This window comes from Aspergillus terreus, genomic scaffold (assembly GCF_000149615.1).
Source record: "Aspergillus terreus NIH2624 scaffold_1 genomic scaffold, whole genome shotgun sequence".
Taxonomy (NCBI): Eukaryota; Fungi; Ascomycota; class Eurotiomycetes; order Eurotiales; family Aspergillaceae; genus Aspergillus; species Aspergillus terreus.
In genome coordinates this window covers 401,636-425,846 of record NT_165972.1, presented here as the reverse complement: position 1 = coordinate 425,846, position 24,211 = coordinate 401,636, and the positions used below count along the sequence as shown (strand labels likewise).

Here is a 24,211-nt window from a genome sequence, read left to right as displayed (position 1 = left end):
ATCCTGCACACTGAAACGAAACGCCCTCTAGGTAATACTTCGGATCGTAGAGAACTCGTAATCTGCGGTGGATCCCATATGGAGCCTATCCGACAGGGAGCATAGCCTAGCAGCTGTCCGACTAGGCCCGGAAATCATCCTTAGCCACATGCCGCTCGGACTCTGTCCATGCTGATATGAGCCTAGAAAATCCGATAGCCGGTAAATGGATTATGGAACATTCTGGAGTCGGCATTACGGCGGTTGCGATAAGGCATTTTGCATCTCGGCTAGCCTACTACCGAATAAAACAAGGGAAAAGTACTGCTTGTCGGAAATCCGAAAGTCCGATAAGAGACGGAAACTCGGGTTGCCTGAAGAACTGTCATTGAAGCCCTGCTAATGTTTGTCTTACAGGGATGTATGCCGCTTCGGTTGATGTTAACCGGGACGGGAGACTGAGTAGAACCTGACAAGCAGGGGTAAGTAGGAACGTTGAGAAGGCCTTACGCGGCAGTTCAGTCTTTAAGTGAGCGCACATACCAGACACAGCATTCAGCGATGATATCGACAATATCAGAGAGAGGATCATGAAAGTGGACATGCATCAAGCGGAGCAATGGCCGAGTCAGAGGCTTCTGGGTTCAAGGGCCCCTCAAAGCAATGACAATGAGCTATCATGGACGAGCGTCCTCAACTCGGAGGAGGATCCATGGCTCTATGACCAGATACTATTCGGCCGCAGGACGTTTCCGGTTGCTGGATACGTGGCAATCGCGGGCGAATGTATGCGACAGTTGTCAGACTCGAAGTTGGAGTTCTTCTCTACGAAGGATCTCTCCATTGGCTCTTCCCTCGTTTTCGATCCAGACGACAAGCTTGAACTTCACACGACGCTTCGACCACAGCGCCTGGACGAGGAAAATCGACAGTGGTATGAGATCGAGATAGCTTCCCGTAATGGAGGCCAATCGACCGCGCTGTGTACCGGTCTGGTAGCAAGGGAGGTTCTCGACACACAAATATTGCCAGATCTTACTCGACACGGAGATTCCAACTGGCCAGTCAGTCCAGACTACTGGTATGACATGGTCGCAGATCGCGGCATCGAGTATGGCGCCTCACAGCGAGGCCTCAACGATATCTCAGTCGACTTCACGGAGAACAAAGCGAGTGCCACGATTCTGCCCGCGCTCGACACAACGGATTCTGTCGCTCATCCAGTCTTCATCGACCACTGTTTGCAACTCTCGATGGTCGCAGCTTGCAAGGGCCAAGGTCGGCTCTTGGCCGATCTGTCTGTTGTCACATCGATCCAGCACCTTGTCGTTTCCAACAACGCGTGGAGCAAGCTCAGAGTCAACAGCGTGGTGACCCCAGGCCGTCTTCAGAATTTGACGTGCAACTTTTCTGCTGTGAATGAAAATGGTCTCCCGATCCTGAGTGGACAGTGCAACATCACTCCAATCCCCGACCTGGAACGGCAATCAGACGGCAAGCTGTTTTCTTTCATCAACTGGGCCACTGATTCCACCTTCCACAACTTGAATCAATCTTTGGCACCCTTTCAGTCAGATCTAGACTCGACTGTTGCCCTCGAGCGCTTAGCTCTACTCTATGCGCTGCGGTCAGAGGATATTGGCGCACAAAGCCAACCGTACTCGAAGAAAATTCTGAAGAAGATTGGCACCAAGAGAAAGGGAAGATTCGGTCTAGTACCCGATGTGTCTCCTTTTGTTGGGTGCGGGCCCAGCGGCCGCGCAGAGCTGATTAAATTGCTCAAGGCTCAAATCAGCGGCACGGAACTCTCCTCCCTTGGTCATGCATTGGAGAGGTGTCTCACAGAAAATACGCCGTTCTCGGGGAGCAACAGAGAGAGACAGCTGCTACTTGATCAATTGCATCCACTCATTCGCAACAGTGGGACGCTATGCGAGTCACTTCGGCTCCTAGCTTATAAGAACCCGAAGATGAACGTCCTCGAACTCGGAAGCGGCAGGAAAGACAGCTCAAATCTCGTGCTTAAAGCTCTACGAACACAATTTGATGAGCAATTGTATTCCTCTTACCTGTCAGCTTCGGCGTCACTGGACGCTACGACCGGCCCAAAGGAGAGTTCCAGGACAAACGGCCATGTTCAGCCGCTGGTTTTTGACGCCGAGAAAAGCATTGAAGAGCAAGGATTGAAGGCGGGATCCTATGATCTCATAATCATCACAGATGTAAGAGCGGCGAAACCTCAAAACGGCTTCCGTTAACCGATATCCAGGTTGCGGCATTGGGGAGCAATGCAGCGCTTGGCGCAAAAAGCCTCAAACGACTGATTCGTCCTCAAGGGCATGTCCTACTGCTAGAGGGCGTTCCAGAGCCGGAATGGTTACTGGTACTGAAGGTATGTGGGACATGACACAAGATATATAGTGCTGATTATGATCTCTAGGACTACTTGACCAAAGAGTCTCCAGAGGCGTCAACGGGGTCTAAAACCAAGTCTTCCTTTGAAGATGTGTCTGCGGCACTGACAAAGAATGGTTTCGTATTTGAAGATCCGGATAATAAATTGACCTCAGCACCCAAAGTTTTTGCTAGACTGAAACAACCTGTGCCCGAAACTTCTTCGGAAATCACAGTGGTCGGTCCGACATATCATCTCCCTCTCATTCGCGAAGTTGAGAAGACCTTCGGGGACCATAACATCAAGTGCGTCAAAAGCACGATGGATGATGACATACCGCCTGGCCGAGACATCATGGTGTTTGTCGACTTTGACGAGCCATATGTGTACAACATCACAGAAGCTGAACTGTCGAAATTTGTTAAGCTTGTCTCAGGCATGAAAGGCAAAATGATCTGGGTTACCCCAAGTGCGCAGATCTACTGCAAGAATCCGAACTCCTCACTGATACTCGGCCTGATGAGAACAATGAGATCTGAATTCAAAAAGGACATTACCACGGTGGAACTGGATCCGAAGCGCACGATGAATGTCAGCCTGAGCAAGTCGCTCCTCCAAATATACGAAGGCCTCAGCCGTCGCGGCAAGTCAAAAGACCTCGACCCTGACTACGAATACGCGATTGTTGACGGAGTGATCAAGACCCCGAGGCTCCAATGGACGACGGCTGAAGCAGAGTATGCTCATCTAGCTTCCCTCCGTGCTGAACAAGATTCTGGTCCTCAAAGCTGCCACATGGCCGCTACGGTCCGGTTCCGACCAGATTGCTGCTACCTGCTAGTCGGAGGACTGGGGGGGCTCGGTCGGATGATCTCGGCCTGGATGGTAGAGAATGGGGCTCGGCACATCATTTTCTTTTCTCGCTCTGCGAAGGAAGGGCCTGAGACTACGCCATTTTTTGACCGACTTCGTGCCCAAGGATGTACGGTCACACCATTTGTGGGCAGTGTCACAAATCTGCCAGATGTTGAAGAAGCTATCAAGCAAGCGACGGCTCCAGTCGCTGGCGTTATTCAGATGTCGGCTGTTATGCGGGTACGTATATTTGCCTTTGATCCTGAACCTTTGCTAACGGGTATTGAAGGATAACTTGATGTCACATATGACATTCGATGAGTGGCAAACGTGTGTGCAGCCAAAGGTTCAAGGCACCTGGAACCTGCATCACGCTACCCTTTCGGCTGACCTGGACTTTTTCTTGCTTTTCTCCTCGATCTGCGGCATCACAGGCCAGTGGGGACAGGGAAACTACAACGCGGCAAACTCGTTCTTAGACGCATTCGTCAACTATCGTCATGGCCAGAATCTTCCAGCCTCAGTCGTCGATATTGGTTTCATGGGAAGCATTGGTATGGCCGTGCAGAGCGGAGCTCTCGTGCAGAATTTGAAGAGGAGCGGGTATTACTATCTCAATGAGCGCCACCTCATAGACGCCTTGACTATATCTTTGGCGCATTCCCGTCCTAGCGGCGATCGACTCATGCACCGGAGTCAGCTCGGTCTTGGTATACGGTCGACAAAGCCCATGGCCGCCGCTACATGTCGTGTGGCTTGGAAGAAGGATTCTCGGATGGCGATCTCACATCACTTTGAACCTATTGGTGGAATTGGGCATCAGGAAGTGAAGAGTCTTTTGAATTGTGCTTTTAGGACCGGGAACGACTGAGATTGGAACATTCTTGTCAAATTTGTCTACTGTTTCAAAAATGACATTAAGCATTCATTACATGTTGAAGCGGTATTTCATGACTTCACTTATAGGGGCGTTAGTCTCATATATCCGCCCCAGTGTTGCGATCAATGTACGTAAGTCTCCGGAAATATCTGGCACAGTGTCATGCATGGATGGTCGCATCACTCTATAGGTCACTCTTGAAAGAAAAGCCATCCCTCTATCAATGAGGTCTTTGTCCCACAGCAATGGCTTATTATTTACGACCGTAAAGCCCAGGAAGACAGCGAGGTTAGAAGAATCTAGATTTCTAGATACATAACCGCCAAACCAACGGGTTTTATATAGCCCCTTTCAGAGTGATGCTTGTCCCTTGCCAGTACTGTAGTATTGAGTAAAGTCATGAAGGATCCCGTAAATGTGCTGCGAGAGTGAGGCCAAGTCAACAAATATATTTGGATGTGAACATACCCTGTCAAAATCCTCCCGAATCTTAGAATCTTCATGCATACGAGCAAAAGTAGCCATAACCGGATCCTTCTCGAGGATCGTTTCCGGGTCCGAAGTCGAGACTCGCATGAAGTTGCTCGTTGAGATCGGGTCTGTGAAATTCCAGTAAATGGCTCTACGCACCTCGTCGTACTTGTCCAAAATGCTGTGATCAGCCCGACCCATATGAATACCTATGAGGCACTCGGATAGGCCTATGGCATCTGCAAAGCCTCCTGTCAGGCCTAAGCCACCCCACGGATTGCACAGGTGTGCAGCATCGGCTGCCAGACAGATACGGCCCACTCGATATTTCTCCGCAGATCGCTGATGTAGTCGATACGGACTGATGTTGAGAATCGTATAATCATCAGGCTTGGGGTGGCCGGGGAGCAAGTGCTCGAAGCGGGCAGGGTGCTCATCAAGCACTTCACGCAAACTTTTGCTACCGTCTTGTCGGTATGAGACACGCCAGAGTCCATCCTTCGTCAGGCGAGCAACGATATGCCAGTCATCGGGATCAATTAAGGTGTTAAGATCATCGTAGCCCCATTCGTCGAATGGATAGTAGACCTGTATGCGCTTAGCAAAGAATTCGACGTCTCAAGTCTCTCCACCTACGTTGGTTGCAACCATCTGGTCGGTCCAGGTCTTCCCACGGAATTCCCCGCCAAACAGCGACTTGCGTACTTGGCTCGCTGCTCCATCACAGCCACACACAAAGTCTGCTTTGATGATCTTCTCGGTTCCACCATTCTCGCGGACTGATACCCATGCAGAGTCTTTGTCTTGCCCAACGTCCACAACATGACATCCCCATCTCACCGAGATGTGGTCATTTTTCAGCGCATGACACCATAGGATCTTTCCCAGAGTGTCTATGGGCAGTACGGTCGTAGCATCTGGACTCTTCGACGGTGCGAAGTCCTCGATTGTCACGATCGGTGTGCCATCAGCCTTGCGAAACGACCAATTCTTGGGAACGAAGCCAGCACGCCGAACGTCTTCCAAGACTCCAGCACGCCGGAGCATTTGTATGCCAGGAGCAAAGATGTGTGCAGCCCGTGGCTGAGAACCTACGCCGTCCGCTTTGTCAAGCAGTGTCACATGTATGCCAGCCCGGGCCAGGACTAGGCTCAAGGAAAAGCCACAAGGACCGGCTCCAACGACGATGACCTTGATACAAGTCCATTACTGTCTATGTGTGAAAGGGGGAAAGTGACTTACATGCATGGCAAGTGGCAGGTTGATATGGGAGGAGATGATTGGTACGTACAGCGTCAGACCAACTGATTGCTCTACTTGAGATCACCAAGGTCTGCAGCTTCGATTTATGCCATTCGTGAACCTAGCTCTCCGATCTAATCGCGAAGCCTTCAGCCAACCTCGAAGCATCATACATGCCGTTCTGCAACTGTTGGGTGGTGTCACGGACATGAGGCATTCCATGACACTCGGTAGTATTCGCATATGCAATATTCTGGACAAAATTTCGGAGGCCGGATTTCCATTGACCTCTTCGGCAATACGGACTCGGGAATGCACGCCACCCCGGCTAGCTTTACTCCACTTTGAACGGCATGGTCTTGAGTTATGTCGACGAGAGCGGCTAAAAGCAAGAAGTCCGTACAAACGGACATCCTTAGTGCTACGGACCGGATGAAGGAAAGCAGTCGGCATGGGGCAGTAGCCTAGACGGTGTACTCCCTAGACACTGTACTATTAGACCAGCCTACTATATGGCCCCTGCCCGGCTTCTCCACTTGGCGCGCCTCTAGCCGGCCGGGCCGGAAGGGGCGGTCCGGAAAGTTTAGCGGCAAGTTCCGACACGGAGTCTCCGAATCCAGCCCCCACTACTAGCTTATTTCGACTAGCCTTCTGCGTCGCGTGTCACAAATTAGTACCCCCACGGATATGCACACGTCAGCTGTATCTACTAGGCTCCGAGAGCGTTTTCAGGCTTTTCTGGGCCTCGAGTCACAGATTATGGACATCAATACTGCCAGCAAGTACGGGAGGGAGCAACCTCATATGGAAGATAAGACAAGGCCTTGGTGTATGACGTCATTTTCTAACATACGACGAGAGAATAGATACATTCAGGGTTTAATATCCTTCTGCACCCATCGACGTAACTATTCACATGTTCATTTATGTAGCCACTCGGATATCAATAGACTGATCCGCTCGCGTAATCTTCCACTAATCTTCCACATGCTCACGCAAGGGTCCATTCGTCGTGACTATTCAACGAGCCGTTCGCCTGTCCCTTTTTCTGCAGGAATTTCTCGAAGAAGGCACTAATCCCTTCGTGATTTTTCATATCGAGCACCTTGGAAATATCTGCCGCGCACGGGTCAGTATTGAGTTTGAAAGAAGAGACTAAGCCAAGGATACTTACATTGATCTGGGCGGACAATGGCGACTGCTCCCCGTTCAGGATCGATCCCGTAAAAGTCGTATGCATGACCGTGGCCGTTGTGATAAGTTTCATCATCAATGTAGATTTTGTGCAGATCTAGTTCCCTCATTAGCAAGCTAAGCCATTGTGACATAAATGCCATCCGTACCTCTCATCCTGTATTTGCCGGTTGTAGGCCAAAACGCATCTGGTATCTGGTCTTGTTGTATCTCAAGTCTCTCACCAGAGAGAATCACAATGACCTCGATCAAGCTGTCAATGTCTGCGCCGGGAGGGAGGTATTTCCGTATCGGACCATGATTGGAGAACAGGTATGTTCCAAGCTGCGCTGCGTATTAGGATCCATGTGCTTTTCGGTCGAAGCATGACTCACCTGAGCTAGCCTTGTAGAGGCCGACGGCTGTCGAATGTCTCCTGGAAAGATCATGATCCTCCACCGCCCATCAGAAGGCAGAGCATTCACTGTCTTCATTACCTTTGCATCGCAGAATCGAACCACCTGGGCAGCCGGAAGTCGCATCCCCACTTTGAGATTGGTGGCCGCTTGCTGATTACTGTCTCCAGCCTGAGTAATGATCGAATCGCCGTAGGTGACCGTCAGCCCGGCCGTAAAAGCCTCGGCCTTCACAAAGACCTCGCTGAAGTCAATCTTCCCGTTGGCGTCGACGACCCCACCGTCCTCCTTGGCGATCGAGCACATCTGTTTCGCCCAGACTTTGTCCCAGTTAATCAGCACGTCTGCCACCTTCTGCCGTTCCAGGACATAAGTCTCGAGCAGTTCGGGTCCCGCATGGCCTTTGAGGACGGAGGCTAATTTCCAGCCGATGTTGTACCCGTCCTGCAGGCTGACGTTCATGCCTTGGCCTGCCTTCGGAGAATGCGTGTGGCACGCATCCCCCGTCAAGAAGACGCGGTTGGCTTTGGAGAAATGGTCCGCGATACGCTGCCCGATAGGATAGGCGGACCACCACCAGACATCGGCCACGTCGAGCGCGTATGGATGAAACACCTGACGCGAAGCATTCTGTATCTGCTCAAGCGTGACCTCTTTTGCATTGGTCCCTGCCGCAAGTTCGACATAGACTCGTACCATTGAGCCGCCTTCGCGGGGGATGGTGATGATGCTGCCGGCGTCCGATTGGATTATACATTGCTTCCGGATGTCGGGGAAGTTGGTTCGTGGAAAGACATCCATCACGCCCCAAACCGAGTCGGACGTTTCTCCGACCATGTTGAAGCCCAATGACTTTCGGACAGCACTATGAGCGCCATCGCTTGCCTGCAGATTGTTAGCTAGAGTGTTCTTAACAGTAGGATAAATCACAATGTACCAAGCAATACTTGGCTTCGAACACCTGCTCTTGACCATCTTTCTGAGCCACAATGGTCACCGGGTAAGCGTCTGGATCCGTGGCCTTCTCTTCATCAACTGTGACTTTCGTCACTTTATGTCCGTAGTCAACTTCCTGCCCGTTCCGGCGCCTCATGGCTTCCAGCCACATCTCATTGAACCGTGCTTGGTTTAAGATAACACGAGGCATATGCGACAGGCCCGGGGTCGTGGCGTGCGCGCTTCGTTTGCGCACGATGCCCATGCCACTGCTGGTAGGGTTGGAGCCCCAGAACGCCACTTCAATGTTGTGGTAGGCTTCTCGGAGCAGCTCCTCGGCCATGCCGAAGCTTTCGAAAATTTCCACAGATCGGACTTGGATGCCATCGGCTTGCCCAACATCCAGCGGGCCTGACCGAGACTCCAAGATCTTGCAGTCAACTCCGTATTGTGCCAGCCATGTCGCGGCGGCTAAACCAGCGGTTCCGCTGCCGCAGATGACAACGTCGAATTTCGAACTCATTGCGTCGTGGTTTGGATGCTACTCAAAAGGGAATGTCGCGATATCTTGTGGTAGACTGATGGGAAGATGGGAGAAGACAGGCTGGCGCTGATTACGTTCAACTCGTTGCATTCATATTTGGCTGACCACTGATCTTGGCATTGTTTTGCCCTAGCTAAAACTAAACCTACATGCCGGGTACAGCTGCTAGTGAGCAGACAGGTCTACGCCTACCGATCGTTCCGTTGGGTGGCATGTTCTCCGGACTTAGCCGGTAGATACGGTGTTGTAAGATGCTGGAGCATGCCTGGGGGCGGCTCCTCGGTACAGCCCATGTGGGAGCAGCGCCGAAGATCCTGGTTGCACTTGTGGACTCGCCGAGAAGTAGTCAGTAGAAGCAAGCCGTTACTCATACTGAAAGTCATTGAGCCCTCTATATGCCGGCTAGGAGACGCGGCCGACAATGACTCCTGCATGCTTGATTCCGACGTATCGCATGTCAGTTTTGATATCGGTACCCCTGCATGTCCGGCCCATTTTTGGCTTTCCGAGTTTCCGAGAGGGTATCTAGCTTAGAGAGACACGCAATCCATACTCTACTAAAGTCGGAGGAAGCTAAGACCAGATCTGCGTAAGCACGGACTAGAATTCGACTCCGGCCGGAGACTGGAAACAGTACCACCACCCTTATAGGGAGCAGCGCCTGGAGCTTGAGGGCCCGTTATACACAATTACCCCATTTCTGTTCAGGCGTCGCTATGGAGCAATATGGAGTCAAGAGTTGACCCTGTCGAATGATAAAGGAAACCACCGAGGTTCATAATCCAAAGTACTCTTCAACTTCCGGAATTACTGCATAGATTACATTATCTTCTCGCTGGGTTGATAACCCTCAGGTAACATCTAGTGTTCTTCCAATCCAGTTGACACCCCCTCCCTTCATTGAAGGATTTGTTGCAACCCATAATCAAAATGATGTTGCACAATGGGATCGTAGCTAGCATTGCCATAAGCATCACCTCCGTAATTCAGATAGCCTTCCAAAGACTCCGGCGATACTCCACGCGTGATCTCGGATGCATTGCCCATCATCCACACAGTCTGCATTCCCATAATCATATGCTGAAGTGTGTGGCAGTGTACCATCCACACTCTGAAGCAAAAACATGGTATTAGCACACAAAGATTTTCCACAAACGTGGGTGGAAGGAGACTTACCCGGGGTCCTGAACATGTAATCGCCACGCCCGCCATCCTTGATCCGTGAAATTCTTATTCTCACCCACATACTGGCCCGGGGTGTATTTGTACAGCATGGTCGTATCTCTTATCACAGGGTTGTACCCCTTCAACTTCTCCTCGTTCGCTGTCGCATTGTACGAGCCAGGCCCGCTGCCCAGATCATAGATGTGGCCGCCGTGTATATGCCATGGGTGAAGGTCGAAGCCGATGTCCAGACCATTCGGCTGGTTGACCATGATAATATCGATGACCTCGCCGACCTTGGCTACATACACGTTGAGATCGGGATCCCACCCGCCGTGCTTCTGCACCGTGGTCTCGTAATCCGGTATGGCTTCGTCCCCGCGCCGGAAGATGTCAACCAGATAGGGGGTGCCCGCCTGGTGCTCCCGTTTCCAGAATGGAGTGTTATTCCGGTGTTGATTGGTTTCGGTCCACGTGCGGTTCGATACCGCCGCATACACGCCCTCCTTCGCGATCAGCTGCAGCGATGTCAGGACCACCGTCCGGTTCACCTTATCGGCGGTTGGGAACCCGTTGGGTTCCAAGGGCTCCAGAACATACTCCAGCCAGTCGTAGACCTTGTTCGGCAGGGTTAGGGGCTGTTTCTCGGGAGGCACCAAGTCGGTGGTCTGGTTGAAGGCAAGATCGCTGGGCGTGTTGTACGAGAGCAGCGCGTAGGAAGAGACGTTCATCGGTCGATAGCGGGACTCCATCTGGATCCAAAACGCACTTTTCCCCAGACGCCGGAGCTCGTCCTCCGTCTTCGTGTGGAGGAGGAAATCAAAGCGCTGGCCGGAGGCAATCTGGATGCGTTCCGTTTTCGCCAGCTTGGTGTATTTCCCATCCGCAGCCATGATCGACAGCTCTTGGTGGTCTTCGAACCCCATGGTCACGAGGTTAAGAGCTGGTCCACCAATGACTCGCATGCGATATGTTTTGTCGGGGTCAACTTGGATTACTTCAGGCCCACAGCTTTCCACGAGTGATGGATCAGGCATGACCCACGGCTCAGGCGTGTCGGTCTCGTTCGCACTCATACCAGGGAAGCTATTCCCGTTCATCAGTATCGTCGAGGGGTCGCCGGTCCTGAGAATATGTGAGTAAAATATTTAGAGATCAGTTTGAACCCTGTTCGGCCGTGGGTTGACGGTATAAGTTGTGACTAACCATCGGACCACATCATAGGGCCTGAGCAGCTCGGTCTCCGTCATCGAGTCGGTTTTGTTGTACAGCTCGGAAATGAAAAGGATGCGTTCTTCATCGTACGGGAAAGGTGGCGATTTACCGTGCTTTTCTTCAACAATGAGAGGTCCGGCTGCAGATACTGCTTGGAATCCGACATGGGAATGGTAGAAATGTGTTCCAGCCTCACCAACGTTCGGCCTGATTTCATAGTCGAAGTATTCTCCCGGCTGTGTGTTGGATCAGTAATTTCTCCTCCCCCATTCTGGTCTCTGAATGAACTCACCTTGATGGGCCATTGACTTGCCTGGGGTGAACCATCGGAGAACGGAGCAGTGGACTGACTCAGACCATGCCAATGCTGTCGGAACCCGTCAGATCATACTCTGTCTTATAGCTTAAGAGGATTTGTCCATACTATAGTAGTATTCTTTGATTCCAGATCATTGTATACTCTCACCCAGGTGGTTTGGTCTTCCCTCAGGTAGAGGGCTGGACCTGGTGATGTTCCTGTTGACCATTCATGAGCTTCACTCCGGGCAACAATGATGAACCAGGGTTAAACTAACCATTGATTAACGTGCTAGGCCGCGTCACGCAAGCTACAGGAAACACCTGCTCCGATACCCGGAGTATGTGATCGGGTTGGAAATCGGGACCATGAGTGATGTACCGCGAGGCGACTGTCGAACAAAGAGCTGCCAACGCAATGCAGACCTCCAGAATTGGAGACATGACTTATCTGGTGTGTCTAGATCGAATAGGACCCTCTATCTGGCAGATCGGAGGAGACTCGGAGGCCAGGTGGCACTCAGGTCATTCAGTTCTACGGAGCACGAATTAAATCGGTCGAGGAGCCACTAGCCCCATGTCGTAGATAGGTACTTTGATCCTGTTGCGAGGCGAATGACGTCTTATGCTCCGTGCAGAAACCGATCGCCATAAGAGATAGGCCCATCGATGCAACCTCGACAGCCAGGGGTTCGGATCCAACAAGTACTTTGTCAACACGGCATCACTTCGGCTATCCGGTTATCAGAGACAATGGACCCACCCCGGTCTGGCCATGTGTCTGCTGCTATAGCTGGATCGGCACGCCCGGTGGAGCTGTCAGATTATAGATGTTGATATCCTGCACGGTGTCGGCGATCGCATCAACTTCCGGTACTTGGAGCAGACACACTACAATCATGCCCCCAACGATATCGGATGATACTACTGTCCGATCTTTCACGTGTGCTCAACCTCTCGGTCGAGCGGGATACGAGCTGATAATCCGCCAGATGCTCCATCGATTCCTCAGCGACCTCCACACCACAAAGGCATTGCTGGATCGCTCTCTCCAGGCTACCGTCAATCACGCCGCTGGCCCTGTGCGCTCATTGTTGACAATCATCACCGTGGGATTCTACACGCTACTCAATTGGTGCTCCTTGGGTTCCTATCATACCACCAAGATGATCTCGACCGTCGTTACAGGGCTCCTGCTCTTGGCTTCTGGCTGTGAGGCTCTGCCCACCAACCAGACGCCTCTTCCGGGTAAATGGTCAACCCTGCCCAACATCACACTCAATGGCGTTGAATACCCTCGCCAGGAGCACGCTGCGGCCCTGGTGGGCGACGAAATCTTCGTTCTTGGCGGCATCCTGCCGTGGGATGGCAAGGAATACGCCACCACCAATATCGTGCAGAAATACAACATGATCACCGGCACTTGGACCGAGACGGCTCCCATGCCTGCCGCTCTGAATCATGCCAATGTCGCCGTCGTCGATGGCAAAATCTACTATCTTGGCGGCTTGGAAGCCGTCGACGAAACGTACTGGAATGCAACCGGCAAGTCCGCAGTCTATGATCCGGCCACGGACGAGTGGACCGTGCTGCCTAGCATGCCCGAAGGACGAGAAATCGGCAGTGCAGCGACTGTGGTCGTTGACGACACCATCTACCTCCCCGGTGGACTCGCCTACACAAACATCACCTACGACCAGGAAGGAACAGTCTCCCGATTCTCATCATACAACGTGAGAACCCAAGAGTGGACGACCCTACCGGACCTGCCGGCCCCGCGCGATCACGCGGGTAAGGGCATCTATCGGGACATGTTGTACATCTTGGGGGGACGGGAGTTCGGGAACAAGAACGTAGTCTCCACGGTGTTTGGATTCAACCTCACCTCTCAGCAATGGGCGACGGCATTTGAACCCATGCCGATTGCGCGTGGGGGAGTCGCTTCTGCTACTATCGGCTCTCTGATATTCACGGCCGGCGGAGAAGGGGACCGCCGGACGCCCACTGCCGTTTTCCCTGAGATGCAGGCTTACGACGCCGCAACAAATACGTGGGTCGACTATGCAGACATGCCTCTGCCTGTTCATGGGTCTGATGCGGTGGTTTATAAGGGTGAGATTGTGATTCCGGGCGGTGGAATCGTGACAGGGGCGACTCTGACGCCAGTCGTTCAGACGTTCCAACCTCCGCTCCCGGATTCGGGCGAGAAGAGCATGCCGCTGATGGTCATGGTATATCGGGTTGTTTTTGACTTGCCCTGGATGCTGTTCAAAAGATGATTTCTCGGTTGGCTGCCTTGAATAAATCATCAAAATGTCCTGGCAAGGCAATTCTGGTGCCATTGGTAACTTATGTACTCCCCCTCACGAAGACAAACCATAGTTTAGAATGCAAGAGTACTCGTTTAATCACTCTCTCTGACTCCCATCCCTTCTGGTAAACTGGGATTAGTCCTGGCAAAATTTGAATTAGGTCTGGTAGAACTTGAATTAGTAAGTCTACGGCCATTCATGGAAATCGTTGCGTCTGCAGATCGGCTCTAGTAAGCAGACCCACCCCCCGGTTCCCCCCGGGAAGGGTCCGCTTAGTAGAGCCGATGACTGTAAACTTGCAGAATATCACGGTGGCGAAGCTAATGCAAACCAGGCTGTCTCAGTTGACTCCTGAAGAGGGGGCAATTGCCTGTTCAGGCCAAAGAGACGGAGACTAGGGAGCTCGGACATGCCGCCTAACCGCCCGGCCCCATTATCCTGATACTCAGTAAGCACTAGGACCGCCAGGTTTTGTAGCTGCAGGGGTGTCATGCATGTAGCCACATTTTATCAGCACGGCATAGCTGATAGCGTAAAATATAAAAAAAGCGCCGCCGTTGGGGGCTTATTGAATGCCTCCAAGAATGTTCGCCGAACTTAACGCAAAGGACCAATTCAACGAACTGCTGAAGCATTTGTCCTCCACATCTTGTACAACGATGCAGGCAGACCGAGTTGAAACCTCTTCTTCTGTCCGGAAAAAGAAGTGGATGTCTCGGCGCAGAGGTGCATGTGATATGTGCAAGTCGAAGAAAGTCCGCTGTGCGTAGCTCCACCCCGGTGGCCGATCTGGTTTTGCTGATTCTGGGTGTGACACAGGCGATGGTGGAACGCCATGTAGTTACTGTAACGTGAGAGCAAGGTTCCCTCAACGGGCGAGCACAGGCTAACTCGCCTATCAGTTGCATGATCTGCGGTGCGAGTACCAGCTCTCGAAGAAGCAGCAGACCAACAAGCCTCCGGTGGCGTCAGCAGCAGAGGACGTTTCAATAGTGCCGTCGTACGCAGAAAACAATGGCTCCGGCGTCACTACACAGGTTCCCTCGCCGAGTGACGTCCAGGTACTGCCCGAATTGACAGCCAACCGTGGTTCCGGAAATGCGGGCAATATTCTCCAAGATATGATGCTGGCCACAAATGACCGGCATAGCATGCCGGTCATGTTTGATGGGTATGCTCACGACAATTTCTCGGCCTCGCCTATCGAGTGGGTTGGCAGTGACAGTCTAGCAGCACCGTTCTCCGTCGACATGGGCAATCTGAACGCGCTGGGAACGCTACCTTGGTCACCCCCGAAAACCGCGTATTCGGAACCGAATCTGGACATCCCGTATCCAATCGAACACACCACCGATGTATCAGCCAGCCTGCCTTCAATCTCACAATTCGAGCTGAATTTGCCGCTGTCTCCAGCTGGACCCACGAGGGACATGTATGATGAGAAGATGTGGGAAGAAGTTAGCCCAAAGGTAAGCTTTGATCAGGAGGCCATTCGTGGCACCTACCGCCAGTGACCGTATGAACACCAGATGGGCTAACCCAATCGCTGTAGATTGCAGTAGGGAATCTTCCAGGTACCATCCATGCTACTCTAACCAAAGGCGGTTGCTAATGGTCTGAGAGCCCAGATCATAGGCCAAGAGTCGACTTCTCTCTGACGGCCATTTTCTCGCCACAGCGTCAGCGCCTCGGTAACCTGAGCCCGACTCAGCAAGACGAAGTAGAGGCAATTTTCAGACGGCTCTCCGACGCTCAGTCTCAGATGTCATTTGGTCTCGGCGGCGAGCAGTATGACTCCCATTCGCGCTGGTATTGGAGCGACACAGCATTGATGGAAAAGTGCAAATCTGGTAAGTGTCCGGTCCGCGCCGTATGGATCACCTTGTCAGAGACTGACTTTACCAGCTTGTTTTGAAGAACCCCTCGGGTACGTGTAGGTCCGGATCATCCATTGCGATCAGACTGACCCATGGCAGCATTTCCACCTTTTTGACGAGATCACATTTCGACGATTATGTCCAACAGGCAAGGGAGTCGCCATCAATTCAGGGCTTAGCAGTGAGACCACTGATCGATTCAGTGATGGCTTTCGGCTTTCACATTCTGGCCGCCAGATCACAGCCCTCGGCAGGGTCTGATGTGAGCAGGAAGGCGATTACTCGATTAAGAATGGCATTAAGCTCTCGCGATGCCGTGCAGCGCTCGCCCGACACTCTCCTGAAACTGCAGGTAAGTCGGAAAGTCCTCCCGTGGAATTGGTCATATACTGATTGATCAGACGATTTTAGCAATGGTACGATAGCGGGTGTGAACTTTTCCCTCCAGCAGCTGACCAACCTCCAGATGACAATTTCGGAGCAAATCGATCACAAAATCCACACGGAACTTCTGTCATACGCCGTCAGCTGTGCCAGATCCCGAAGATTTCTGCACCGTGACTCGGTATACATGACCATGACAAAAGAGAAAGAATACTTGGCAAGAAGAAGCATGTGGTACCTCTACTCGATGGAAGTCGTCCATTCCATACGCGATGGAATGCCACCGGTCAGTTCCGGATGCGCCACCCTTTCTGTTTGCTCTCTGACAGTCCGAAACAGATCCTCACCCCCGACTGGACCGACTATGCGCTACCCGAAGTCGGCAAGGACACCGATACCGATTGGCTGCTCATTCAATGTCAGCATGCCAACGCTCTCAGCTCAGCGGTCAATGCGCTCTACAGTCCAAGGGCTCTTTGCCAAACGGTGGCCGAGCGAGAGCGAAATATGATGCAGGCACACAAGCTCCTCGAGAACTGGAGAACCAGTCTTCCAGTCCATCTGCAGAATATCCATCGGCACGAAACGGGATATGTCGCCCTCGACGACCAGAAGACGCGCCATTTGACCTTGACCATGGTTGGCAAGTATCACGAGGCCATCTTCATTATTTTCTTCCCGTGGACCGGAAGCCAGTCCAAAGGACTGATCTCCGAACACTATCGCAAGAGGAGTATGGAGCTTTGCGTCAAATCAGCCCAAGCTGTGTTGGCCATCGCGGCTCGAATCACAAGCTGTGACATCCTCGGCGGGTGAGACAAGGTCATCCAACCCCGGGGGAATGAGTTGGCTAACTTTAGATCTCTAGCAAGCTGAGCAACCTGATCGCCGTGTCGATCTGTGTGACTTTCTTGGATATTGTGAGTAGCGGTTCCAAGGAAAGCTTGCCATACTTAAGTATGAGCTGTGGAATTTTCGGAAGTTGGAGCTTAGACAACGAATTGCCGTTAGCCGATGCTCTCAAGCTTACGCAGCTCGCCCAAAAATCTGGCAACCCCGATGGGCTGAGATTGGAAAGATCAGACGGTATGACGGAGTTTAGGTGACGGATGATAGACTGATTGATGATACGCGACACACACAACGCCATCAACGATAGATAACGGGCTACAAGCGTCTGATTGACGAACGATAGACGACACACAACAGATAACAAGACGTGATGCCATAAATGATAGATGACGGGTACAGGCATGTAATGACGGACAAGAGAGAATGAATACCTTGTAAATAATCTGCACTAAACATTAGATTTTGCACAACCTGACTACCATGATTTCACAAGTACCACCAGTCTCAAAACTCGTTGTATAAGCCTCAAACTCCTCTAATTATGCTTGGTCGTTTTGGAGCGTTCAAAGAATGATCGACAAGTGGTCAACCCTTCATCCATTCAAGCCTCACTTGAATGGCCCTTTTCCTCTTCCACTTGAGTCCTGGCCAACTTGCGTCTTCGCAGATCTTTGAGTAGGAAAATAAGGGCAAGAACAGTGCCAAATGCCGTCAACCCGACAGAAAACCACAGAGTACCCCGGTAACCATGAAGCAAGTCAGCCTTGGTGTGTCCGCCATTGTTGATCTGAAGTTCAATGGTGCCAGCGAAACCAAGACCGAGCGATATACTGTAGACCACAATCGTCATGATCACACTGGACCCCATGCCCTGGTACTGTCGAGGCACTGCGTTCGCGAAGATGATCGTGGCAGCAGGCAACGACGAATCCATTGCAAAGGTGGCGATGATGGTGGCGAAAAAGAAGTAGGTCCAGTATATCGAATGGACGGGTCGCAAGGCCATGAGAAGGGACGTGATGAAGTAGCACAGCATTGCAAACAACATGATAGACGAGGCTGGAACCTTGGTGATGATTTTGCCAACGATCAATGCTGTTCCTATGCCGGTGACGAGGATAGGAGAAAGCCACGCAGCCATTTGAATGGGAGTTTGGCCACCGATATTGAGACAGATTCGGATGACGTAGAAAAGCTAGACACTTTGTTAGTTTGACGAAAATTCCAGAGCAAAGGCCAGTACTTACCCAGATGCCAAATGTCGACCAGCCCGCTGCTGTACAACCAAAGACAAAGGCAATGTCGGAAGTGAGGACGGCGACCGGTAGGATTGGATGGCGAGCTACGCGAAGTTCGACGTAAAAGAATGCCGCCAGGAACAAGAAACTGAGAATCAGGCACACGTAGACGTAAGGCTCTTTCCACGTAGCGACCAGACTCTGATTCCAGGCGAAGTTGAACAGAACCAGAGCGGTCACACCGCAGGCACCTCCCAGGAGGTCAATTCGCTCCAGGATTTCGAGAATCGTTCGTCGCTGTTTCTGCTCGCTCTCAGCGGGCATGTTCGGAATGGCAACGATGGAGAGAGCGAAGACAAAGGCGACCCCCAGCGCCTGACTCCAGTAGATCCACGGCCACCAAGCCATGGTGAAGAGGGGCCCAAAGAGGAGACCGGCCATCGCACCGACCGGGGCTGATGCAGCAAACCAGGCGAACCCCATGTTTCGAGGGTGCTCGGAGAAGCATTTGCCCATGATGGCGAGTGCATTGGGCACCGTTAAGGCGGGACCAAGGCCCTGCAGGACACGAGCAAGGATGTAGACAGGGTAGCCGGCGTAGACGGAGACTCCTGCCATCATGCTGGTCAGAGCAAGCCAGCCCATACCGATGACGAAGATCGCCTTGTTGCCAAACTCGTCCCCCAACCGTCCTCCGATCAAGATGAATGTGCCCAGAGTCAAGCCGTAGCCAGAGATTGTCCACGAAAGTTTGCCAGGGTCGGTGACACCAAAGGACTCTCCGATTTCTTCGAGCGTCGAGAGGCTGTTGCAGAGGCCCAACTGATTCGTGAACATGGACGAACACACTGTCATGATGAAAATCATCCGCCGAACCATGCCGTAGTGATCGGCAATGTAGACGTATTCATCTCCGGCAGTCTGTAGACCTCCATCTGTATAAGTTAGTCAACGCGATCGAAAGGCCTCCAGTTTTGGCAGGATATCTTTGAGAACTAAGTAACTTACCATCCCCATGCCTCGATGGTGAATTTTTGGAATGATGCGATGCAGTTTCCTGCCCTTCTAGAGTTGAGGAGGACATTGTGCATTGGAATTGAGTGGTACTTGACTGCAATCATGGACGCGAGAGGTTTGTAGGGAAAAATCAAGAGAACTGAATTTATAGAAGATGAAGCTAGGGAAGCCCCCCTGTCTACGGAGTAACAGCGAACCCTAATCGGTGTCTTTGTCCTGGTGTCGATTTGTCAGGACCCAGTTTCGGGGTAAAATAATACCGTCTACTATAGAACAAAGATACCGTCCGTGGGCAAAAGTCTCCGACCTCCTTACATAACCCACCTCATCAAGTTTAACGCGCATAACTAGCTGTTATTACTGATCTTCAAACTACCACCTCGCCACCAAAAGCGCGTCGATCATCTCAATCATCGGCGAAGCAAGAGGGAAGGCTTCCACATGCAATAAGTGCTCTTAGATGGCAAGATTCCAAGTAGTCGCCACGCTGTAGGGGTTTAGAGAGTGCCTCGCTCACCACTCCGAGCTCGATCATCAGGTCATCGATCTCAACCAGAACATCGCAATCCTAGGTACCGGCTCTAGAAGTCTCAGGAAATTGCCTTGGTCGAATGGATAATGTCTCCGGATTAGCACTCGTGGAGCTGCTCCTGGGCCAAGCCAGGTAGAGGAACTGCCAAGCATTGAGGAAGTATCACGCAATGCGGGTTTTGGAAGTGAATCGACGAAAATGTGTCTCAATAATGAAGTTCACGCCACCTACACCGTAGGGCGGAGAGCTGAGCCAGTAGGGCCTTCTAGATGACACTAAGAACTTACACTACCATTTCGAGATCCTTCTCTCGGCCACTTTCTCTCTCGAGTATTACTAATGCTCTTGATTCGTCCGAGTTATCTCGGACTGATAACCGATAGAGTCTGGACCCTCTGGACCCGGGATCGGCCCGAGCCTAAAGACAAAAACAGAACGGCGCAGGATTTTAGGATACGCCATCCAAGATTTCCGAGATTACCCTCGCGCATCTCGCCGCCCCACTTTATGATAGGGCAGATGCCAGTGGATACACTCGTGGAGCAAAAGTGACGCCACACAACCGTGTCCTGCTTTCCGGTATATTGTATATACGAGTCCATACCGGCCTCGACACCGGATCTAAATGTAGCTATACGGCGGCAATCGCTAAACCAAACACACCACGCTGCTCGGAAATATGCAGGGTCTCGGTACACGTCATCCGCACATCTGGTTGTCGGCTATCTCCATCATGTTCGGAGCCGAGCGTCGGGAACAGTGATCTCACGTGGGACTCAACAACTTGGTGGTCAACGACCAGCCTGATTCATAAGCGGAAGATATCACTTTCTAGCTTTGGCGAAGCGCAAAGTACTTCTCCAAGTTCCTGAATTGTTCACCTAATCAACACCTTGGAACCAAACATGCCTGAAAAGCACGAATTTCTGTTCATCTTACCAGATGGCCCGGAAGGTCTCAAGAACCGAGAGTCCTGGACCGAGTGAGTCCTAATCGGATCCGAATATGACACGGTTCTAAAGCTTTCTAGCCCTCACGAACGTTTCGTCGAACGAGAATCAGAATACTGGCTTGCCGGAGGTAATATACAATGCGGAAGTGTGGAAGATAGTGATTGCTAACGCGCTGCGAATCAAGGCCCTATGTACGACAATCATGAAGAGAATATAGAGCGTGGTAGTTGGGTTCTGGTTCAGGCTCATGACAAGAACGAAGCTTTGAATCTTCTTCAGCGTGATCCATTCACTGTTGGCAAAGTCTGGGATTGGGAGAAAGCTCAGGTCTTGAGCATCAAGAGTGGACTGCGTGTACCGTTTGTCAAGAGCTCAATCAACTTTCCCCAAACCAAGATGAACGGCGGTAGTTAGATGATCGGGGAGGGGATTTTTTTATCATGTCTTAGCTGGTAGAATAGGAATAGCACCAACACGCGAGTAGTTGATCAAGGAAATTTATGAGCCGGTTTCGAATTGTCAACACCAACCCCTACAATATTTCAAAAGCCTGGACCACAACTCAATTTCTAATTAGTTCTGCACCAGGCATACCTCACACCCCCGATATGTTCATGTCTAGATATCAAGGACTCTCCAATACCTTCAAGGCGCTGTCCTCAAAGCTCGTCCAGCCATCCTTCCCAAACTGCTTTAGTATATACAATTCCGTCTCACCATTGACTCGTCTCGTATCCAGAGCTTGGGTAGGATCATCCTCAGGCCAAGGCTTGCTAGGGTCATGTTTGCGGAAAACCTCAAGCCAACTATTAAAGTTGAAACGGCCCGCAAACGCCAACAAGCGCTTGTTCTGTACCTCCTCCAGAGTCAGCGCACCAATGTGCAAGAGCGCCACATCTCCAACATAAACGTAATACGAGGATCCGAAACCTCTCATGAAGCCATCCTTTGATGGATCTTTGTAGAAGTCCAGCAACCATTTTGCCGTGCTTCCGGCCTGTTGCTCGTCGAAGATGGCCCCGATCGTGTAAGTTGGCAACACAGAGTTCACCACGAAGCTAGGCTTCTCCTCCCGGCTGAACCTCCACATTTCCTTCTCGACTTGCGCTTTGAGTGCAGAATAGACGTCCCACCCACGCTCCGCCTCGTAAGGGGGTGGTCTCCACGCAGCTTCGATGGCCTCTTCGTTCCAGGTATCCTCATTGATCAGGATCTCTCGAGTAGTCGAGCGATTGCTTGCCGCTTGGTCGCTGCTGGTGAACACGAAACGCTTGACGGAAGGCTCTTTCTTGGCGGCCTCAAGAAGTCTTCGAAGAGCTTCGACACTTGGCGTAATGACTTTGGTCGGGTCGGGTCCGAAGCTCACGTCCCCTGCGACATGGGCGATGCCATCGACATCCTTGAGAACTGCCTCCCAGACGCCGGGGGCGTTCTGGTCTGGTACAATGACAGCCTCGAAATTTGCGGAAGGGTTGCGTTTGGTCAGGGCTTTTGTCACCCAGGTTGCCTTCTCACTCGAGCGGACGGTTCCGCGCACTCGGTAGCCCAGCTCCAGCAGCCCGTTCGCAATGTACGAGCCAATGAAACCGGTGACGCCAGTGACGAGTACCAGGCCTCCCGGAGGCACTATGCTGGAGGATACGGTCATATTGCTGACGGAAGGGTTCGAAATAGAGGTGAGAGATCGCGAGACGGTAGGGTCGTGTCTGCAAGATATGGCAGCAAGGAATGAATACTCCAGCTGAAGAAAGAAAGGCACTCCAGTCTCGACGTGCGATCGGCGACTAGAGTATTACACAGGCAAGCTATAGATGAGACCTTTCTTATAATCTGTGATCCGGTCTGCGGCTAAGTACATCTGCGCTGTTTTGTGTTCGGGAAGATACTGAGACGTCAGGGACATCTGGCGAGCGGATAGGATTCAATCGGTCCAGACTCCGGTTGATCTCTGACAGTGATCAGTCTGACCACGTATTCCCGACTGCCTCCGAGAGTGGGTATCGTCTATCCGAGACATTCTTTCCGTCTTACATCATTTTTCGATGGGTTGATTCGAACAAACACGATACAATGGGCATATATTGCGGTCGTTGTCTCCCTGAGACTTCCCCGTTGACGAATTTGATTACATGCGGATTGAATTTGCTTCGTTCAACATGGCTAGATTTGCGGTCTTACAGCTTCTCCTACCTCTGGCAGCAGGATTAACTGGTGCTTCATTCCCGGCGCAAATTCCGACTATCTTAGAAGAACCGGATACTCCTCATGTGAGTCTCGACCGAGAAATCTGCTCCAACGCCTGTCTTTAGATAATCTAATCGCGCAACAGTATGCAGTTCACCATACTGTAGTCTCGGCCAGCTCTTTGTCGGAGAGTCTGAAGTTCTATGTGGATGGACTCGGGCTCGACATCATACGAAACTACAATTTTCAGGGGGACCTGACGACTCTGTTCGGAACCAACACCTCTGTTCTACCCGGCTACTTTCTCGGCGACACGACGTCTGTTTACAACGGAACCGATGGCGTGATCTACCTTGTCGAGTTTCCAGATGCCAAGAAAATTCCTACGGACGAGTCCGATCCGCCAAACACGGGTTTGTTCCTGACATCTTTCTGGATGGGGGACAAGCTCAATGCCACCTTGGATCGTTTGGACCGGTTGGGTATGGGAGGGAAACCTCACATCGCAACGTTTAGTTTTGGCTCGGAACCTCTGGCAACCTATGCCACGGTGAGAGATCCTGACGGGGCACGAGTGCTGCTTGTCAGCCGACCGTACATCAATTCCATCGGTAAACAGCGTCCTTGACGCAGGAGTGTTGGACGGGGAACGGGATGCCCAAAAATGACGAATCCCATGTTGGGGCGGATTCAGGAACGCAAAGGACTTTTCGGGTTAGTCCGTTCGATAGATATGGCATCCTGCATGGCAGGGATTTTAATCAGATGCGGATTTTAATGGCAAGCAAATTTCCCTCACGAGATAACCACATTGGCGACAGGGAGCATTTCCGGATGCACAAAAGCATGAGATGGACCAAACCGGTAAGAGGCCAAACGCCTTATCAGGCAAGGGCTTCGGATCTGATAACAAGCCTCGGAAACGATAAGATTACCGAATTACCGAAGCCTCAGGACTTTTGAAATGGGGCCCTGTGGATCTTCAATAGCCGAAATCCGGACCAATCCGGACAGGTGCGTAGAATGGTCTCAATATGGTTATCTACAAAAGTACTCAAGTTGAGTGCTATACGTACAGCTGGGGTATTTCCGAGACCAACGACGTGTTGTCCCATCCCGACGGCTTCGGGCCAAGAAGATAGAGGTAGGACAGGTCAGAATTCAAGTAGAGTGATTGTTCAGCCAGCCAAGGGTAAAACCGTTGGCACAGCGCATGAAGGGTGCCGTCGCATTGACCATCAATCGAGTCAGATATTACAATCACAGCATACTATTCCCTCTCCAGGCACCATTGC

General features: G+C 51.6%; 9 protein-coding genes across 9 annotated transcripts; 4 read left to right on the top strand and 5 right to left on the bottom strand.

The window, feature by feature from the left end:
- Nucleotides 1–569: 569 nt before the first annotated feature.
- On the top strand, nt 570–3,523 carry ATEG_00144 (uncharacterized protein; the record flags this gene model as incomplete). Its single annotated transcript, XM_001210230.1, has 3 exons — nt 570–2,201; nt 2,249–2,371; nt 2,420–3,523. The coding sequence occupies 3 exons, from the start codon at nt 570–572 to the stop codon at nt 3,521–3,523; spliced, it is 2,859 nt and encodes a 952-aa protein (XP_001210230.1).
- A 937-nt stretch (nt 3,524–4,460) lies between these two features.
- ATEG_00143 (FAD-dependent oxidoreductase) lies at nt 4,461–5,627 on the bottom strand (the record flags this gene model as incomplete). The annotated part of the gene is made up of 2 exons (XM_001210229.1): nt 4,461–5,168; nt 5,217–5,627. 2 exons carry the CDS (start codon nt 5,625–5,627, stop codon nt 4,461–4,463), a joined length of 1,119 nt encoding a protein of 372 aa, XP_001210229.1.
- Nucleotides 5,628–6,813: 1,186 nt separating this feature from the next.
- Nucleotides 6,814–8,870, bottom strand: ATEG_00142 (uncharacterized protein; the record flags this gene model as incomplete). The annotated part of the gene is made up of 5 exons (XM_001210228.1): nt 6,814–6,938; nt 6,997–7,113; nt 7,166–7,340; nt 7,391–8,296; nt 8,349–8,870. The coding sequence occupies 5 exons, from the start codon at nt 8,868–8,870 to the stop codon at nt 6,814–6,816; spliced, it is 1,845 nt and encodes a 614-aa protein (XP_001210228.1).
- A 918-nt stretch (nt 8,871–9,788) lies between these two features.
- Nucleotides 9,789–11,848, bottom strand: ATEG_00141 (uncharacterized protein; the record flags this gene model as incomplete). Its single annotated transcript, XM_001210227.1, has 5 exons — nt 9,789–10,002; nt 10,068–11,141; nt 11,262–11,506; nt 11,563–11,637; nt 11,846–11,848. 5 exons carry the CDS (start codon nt 11,846–11,848, stop codon nt 9,789–9,791), a joined length of 1,611 nt encoding a protein of 536 aa, XP_001210227.1.
- Nucleotides 11,849–12,466: 618 nt separating this feature from the next.
- Nucleotides 12,467–13,846, top strand: ATEG_00140 (Kelch repeat-containing protein; the record flags this gene model as incomplete). Its single annotated transcript, XM_001210226.1, has 1 exon — nt 12,467–13,846. The coding sequence occupies one exon, from the start codon at nt 12,467–12,469 to the stop codon at nt 13,844–13,846; it is 1,380 nt and encodes a 459-aa protein (XP_001210226.1).
- Nucleotides 13,847–14,463: 617 nt separating this feature from the next.
- Nucleotides 14,464–17,016, top strand: ATEG_00139 (Zn(II)2Cys6 transcription factor; the record flags this gene model as incomplete). The annotated part of the gene is made up of 9 exons (XM_001210225.1): nt 14,464–14,641; nt 14,699–14,730; nt 14,782–15,348; nt 15,558–15,729; nt 15,785–15,806; nt 15,856–16,108; nt 16,223–16,426; nt 16,480–16,952; nt 17,001–17,016. The coding sequence occupies 9 exons, from the start codon at nt 14,464–14,466 to the stop codon at nt 17,014–17,016; spliced, it is 1,917 nt and encodes a 638-aa protein (XP_001210225.1).
- Nucleotides 17,017–17,593: 577 nt separating this feature from the next.
- On the bottom strand, nt 17,594–19,314 carry ATEG_00138 (MFS transporter; the record flags this gene model as incomplete). Its single annotated transcript, XM_001210224.1, has 3 exons — nt 17,594–18,187; nt 18,240–19,165; nt 19,239–19,314. 3 exons carry the CDS (start codon nt 19,312–19,314, stop codon nt 17,594–17,596), a joined length of 1,596 nt encoding a protein of 531 aa, XP_001210224.1.
- Nucleotides 19,315–21,357: 2,043 nt separating this feature from the next.
- On the bottom strand, nt 21,358–22,380 carry ATEG_00137 (aldehyde reductase II; the record flags this gene model as incomplete). Its single annotated transcript, XM_001210223.1, has 1 exon — nt 21,358–22,380. One exon carries the CDS (start codon nt 22,378–22,380, stop codon nt 21,358–21,360), a length of 1,023 nt encoding a protein of 340 aa, XP_001210223.1.
- A 508-nt stretch (nt 22,381–22,888) lies between these two features.
- ATEG_00136 (VOC family protein) lies at nt 22,889–23,544 on the top strand (the record flags this gene model as incomplete). The annotated part of the gene is made up of 2 exons (XM_001210222.1): nt 22,889–22,999; nt 23,062–23,544. The coding sequence occupies 2 exons, from the start codon at nt 22,889–22,891 to the stop codon at nt 23,542–23,544; spliced, it is 594 nt and encodes a 197-aa protein (XP_001210222.1).
- Nucleotides 23,545–24,211: the final 667 nt, after the last annotated feature.